Source organism: Euwallacea fornicatus, unplaced genomic scaffold, assembly GCF_040115645.1.
Source record: "Euwallacea fornicatus isolate EFF26 unplaced genomic scaffold, ASM4011564v1 scaffold_69, whole genome shotgun sequence".
Taxonomy (NCBI): Eukaryota; Metazoa; Arthropoda; class Insecta; order Coleoptera; family Curculionidae; genus Euwallacea; species Euwallacea fornicatus.
Window position 1 is genome coordinate 59,423 of NW_027096037.1, and position 4,971 is coordinate 64,393.

Here is a 4,971-nt window from a genome sequence, read left to right on the forward strand (position 1 = left end):
TTTGATATTAATTTTCTGTTTTTTAATTCAATAATAACGTAATAATCAAAAACTTTATTTTTTAAAAGGAATAATATCTTATACCATCCCAAATAAGGTGTTTAACCAATTTTGGGTTTTTTAATTGCTTTTATGGTAATCACATGGGAACTTTTTGATATTAATTTTCTGTTTTTTGCATTCAATAATAACGTAATAATAAAAAACTTTATCTTTTAAAAGGAATAATATCTTATTGAGATTCCATCACAATGACTTCCCCTATCTAAGTGATTATAGTTAACAAAATATGGTAATATCATTTGACAACATAATACGCTGCACGTATTACAGTATTTCAGTATCGATTAAGATGTGGTCAGCTTATGTTCAAGAAAAACCAGCCTTTAATTTGGTTTCATCAATAGAAAACTTAGCCCAACATTTTAGAGATTTGGAGTTTGATGCAGATCATGAAGCCATATATGGAATGGAAAAATTATATACATATGAAGAATGTAAAGAAATCGGTGAAAAATATCGAAACGCAGTACAAGCCTGTAATATGTTTTTGCATACATCTGATTTAAGAACCTTTTTAACAACGTTAGAAGATTTAGGATTAAAAGATTCTTTAGATGAAGTATTAAAGTTTATACCAAAAGAAACCAGGAAATGAAGGATAAAATGTATAAAAGATATTAAAGAATTATTAAATAAATTGGTTTTATTCAAATATTTAAATAGTTTTCATATAAAAAATAAACATTAGATAATGCACAAATACATGTAGATTTAATATGATACAAACATCTAGCTTCTGCATGTTGAATTTTCAATCCTTCTTCGAGTTCTAAAACCGGCTTGAATGAGTACTTTCTAACATAATCAGCTTTTTCCTTCCCCTTTACATACACATGATTTGCTTTTTCTGTTAAACTTCTTATTATCTTGGAAAACTCATGAATGGGGGTATATCCTTGATCCCATGGAAGCCGATGGTGATTCCTCATTAACCAAACCGCTTGTTTATAGCACTCAGGTGATAGGAGAGATATTTTGTGTGGTGGTTTAAAAATATAGTGACATATTTTTTCTCCATCGTAGGCCGCTAGTTCTTTGGGAATAAATTTATTTTCCACTAAAAACCCTTGCACATCAATCACCAATACTTTCATACTTTTAATTCTTCAAACTTTTTAAACATTGTTTTTTTGTTGGTATAGTTTTTAATTTGTTGCTTTAATTTTTGTAAATTTTCTATGTAAATAGACAAATTCACTTTGAATTCTGAAAACATTTTGATATGTATTGCGGAATTATCCTCCATTTTATAGCTGTTAGCAAGCATGCCCATTAAAGTTCTTTAACACTTTTTGTTATCTTTACATCTTCGAATATTCAAAACTGTCATCACATTTTTAATTGTTCAAACTTTAGGAAAGTAGATTTCATGATAGAATATTCTCTAATCCAACATTTAAGATTTCATGGATTTTCTAAAAAGGATTCAAGTCTATTTACCAAAATGCTCAAAATGACTTGTAGTATTTTTATAAACAATCTTTCAATTAAACCCAATATTTTTTCTAATACCTAATATACATAGTCATTTGTGGTGGGAATTTAAAGCTGTTTTACAATTTTTGTAAGTGGATTGTAACTAAATATTTTGTCATGAATAATGAGACAATAGGCCGTCGTTTTATCAGACATTTTTTCTGCAGTTTCAAATTCCACTCTCATAGTGACTGGTCCAGTTTGAAGTAAATCTCTTTGATGGGTGCAATTGATATAAACAAGGGGTGCTTTATCTTTGAATTCTGATGGAGTGAAAATCGATTCTTGTGTGTTATTATAGTAAACCTGACGAAATTCAGAAAACATTTCATACAGCGTTGCAAATTTATTGTTTTTAAAATCCAGTTGCAAATCACCATACGGATATCTTTCAGAATTTAAATAGACATTTACATTTCGTAGGTCACAGTGATCAAATTTGCTCATATCCTTTTTAAGATTGTCTCTTTTATCTTTTTGAAATGCAAGTATAACATGGCGAGGAGTTTCAATTTTGGTTGATGTCTTTACCGGCCAATTATGTCTGGTGGTTTCTAATAACTCCGGATATTCAACTAATTCCCAACTTCGAAAAGTTAGTAGGATGTCAATATTTTTGTCAATAATTTTTGTAAGTGCTAATTCCTGTGGAATTGCTACTGTCAAGTGTGGAACTCTCCAACAGAGTTTTGTTATCGTAAGTCTCGGTTTTTCTGTAGATTCTGCTGTTTGCACCAATGCATTGGAATCGTCGTTGGCTCTAACTAGAATTAATTCTTGATGTGAATTTAAAATTATTTTCTTGTAATCTTCAAAGAAACCAGAGTACATCTTGAGAGGAATACATAAAGAAACATTTCCATTAGAGTCTACCATAATGATTTTTTCTTTTTTTTCCGCTGGATACCATCCAGCATTTTGAAGCTTAACGCTTTCATTTAAATTATATGATAAATAACCTTTCATGGTTGATGTTATACCAATATCTCGCACTGAGTCAATTGTCACTCCATTTAAAACATATCTCAACTCTTTGAATAAAAACGCAGCGGCATTATTTATCAAGTATGTATTTGTAAGTGGCATACCATCCTCTTTAGTAACCTTTAATTCGAGGTAAAGTTCACTTTTGCATGGTAAAGGATATTTCCCGGTTTGTTGTAAAGATATTCTAATTTCATCATTCAACCCCAATTTAGTGGGATTGAATGGTTCAAAAGAGAGCACTTCCCAACTCAAAATTGAATCATCAATAAGAACTTTTTCTTGAACGTTTATATGTTCCATTTTTTAATGTAAATCCCAGGGAAATAAGAAACCGTTTATTCAAAGGTGTTAACCCTCTTGTGTATTTTTTTGTACTATCAGAGTTTTGTTGTTTACCGAGGATATTAAGCGTTCTGCCAAAATCTAGGTTTGGTGTTCTATTATACAAAATTACCATCCCGAGTCCAAGCGTTTAAGATGAAGTCTTAACGTCACGGATTCTTCTTGAAAATTAATCAAATTACCTTCTTGATCAACTAGTTTTACAGTTATTTTATCTATAATATTCACAATTACGGGAAAATAAATGACATTCTGGGGAGTTTCAATTATTTTAAAACCGGGTGGTACACTGGGAAAAAACTGATGTATTACATGAACTGGTGTACCATTTAAAAAAGACCCTTCAGCTATACTGCAATCGATATTTATAGCATTTACCTTAAAAATGTTTGCGGGGCGATCAGACACTGCCAAAGTATTAGCTGGTATAACCTTATACTCGAACCCCAAAAGTTTTGCTATAGTTCCTTCTTCAAATTTAACGTCTGCAGATGAAATAAGATGTGTTTTAAGAGTGTTGTTGTTTGCAGTTAACTCAAGTGTCGTATTTTCTTCAATTTCTTTTTTTAAATATTTAGAAATATCTTCTATTTCATAGCAACCCGGTGGTATTGTAATATACTCTCCACCAATAATAAACAAATTAGATCCTTTCTCAACATTTGGAATTGAGTTGAATGTTTCAAAATTGACTAAACCGATTACGTATTCGAAATTGTCATCAAGATGTATAGGAGGATTAAATTTCGCAGTGAGTGTTGAAGACTTACCATTAAGAACAAAACTATAAGACATGTCTTGTCAATACTGAAATTAGAAGTAAATTTATTGAGTTTTATACACTTCATTATAAAGAAATTCTAGACAGAGCTGACCACAATTTACTTGCTTTTCGGGTTGATATCTCGTATAATTATACTTTATATCGTTCTTGAGACCATCACTAATGAAATACTTCACTAACTCTATTGGCGGTTTTAAGTTTCCATAACTATCGAAATATATAATTCTTTTTCCTTTTTTAGCATAACAGGTCCAATGAGTTCCTTTGTTGGTTGAATCATCCAGGTTCACTATACCATGCTCGTTCTCTTTAATTTTCTTTGGTAATTTATTTCTCATGAAAATACCTCGGAAATGTGGAATTTGCAATTTTTTTATATATTTTAATAACTGAAAATTTGTTAGTGATTTTCGAGGTATTTCACTTAGCAGTTTTTTGAATATGGTTTTAAGTAGAGTCCACATCCTGATTTGTATGGCTTTAGATATAATCCGCTTCCTTTTTTACCAAGTGCTATAGCTTCCATTGTCTCATTGTGTCTTTTCGCTTCTTCTAATTTTTGAGATGCTGCTTTCGCATCATTTACCGCTTTTGCAATACCGGCAGCTCCACCCCCTAATGCACCTAATGCTGATAAACCAGCAAACAGGGGTATCAAAGGTAAAAATCCGCCAGATTTAGGAATAGGAATAACTCTCTTTTTTGGAGGTAAAATTTTTCCACCCCTTTTTGCAAGTGTTAGAGCATACTTGGCGCTAGATTTTAAGTTTTTAAACTTTTGTCCAATAAGTCCCTTTTTTACGTTTAAAATTGTTTTGTTTAGAGTTTTCTTTTTACTACCTCCTTTTAAGCCTCGACCTGTTTTCCTTTTTTTTCGCAATCCCATTCCTAACTTTGTTTTCACATTCATAGCTCCACTAATACCTAAAGCTGCAATTTTTTCACCGATTCCCGAATCACTTGCCTTGAACCGTGCTAGTGCTTTTGATGCTAAGATTTTATCCGCTTCGTGTCTACTTTGTAAATCTTTCCTCTCGTTGTATGCTATGTCGTGCTCTTTACAAGCTTCATCTAAAAGATTTACACCTGTATCACCTCTGGATAATCTTTCTTTCAACTTGGTTCCTGGACCACAGAAGTTGTATCCTGGGACATGCAATTCAACAGGTAATTTGTTTATCAAAGTATTGATAATACCAGTTCCTCTTTTTTTGGGAGTTTTTGTATGAATGATGGGATCATTGTGAAAGTTAATCATTTTATATATAAGGTTATCCAACAACTGGTAGACATTCACTTTTTATGTACTTTAAGTACCT

At 31.4% G+C, this 4,971-nt stretch overlaps 1 protein-coding gene across 1 annotated transcript; it reads right to left on the reverse strand.

The window, feature by feature from the left end:
- Nucleotides 1-1,605: 1,605 nt before the first annotated feature.
- On the reverse strand, nucleotides 1,606-2,826 carry LOC136349955 (uncharacterized). Its single transcript, XM_066301526.1, has one exon. It carries the CDS (start codon nucleotides 2,824-2,826, stop codon nucleotides 1,606-1,608), a length of 1,221 nt encoding a protein of 406 aa, XP_066157623.1.
- Nucleotides 2,827-4,971: the final 2,145 nt, after the last annotated feature.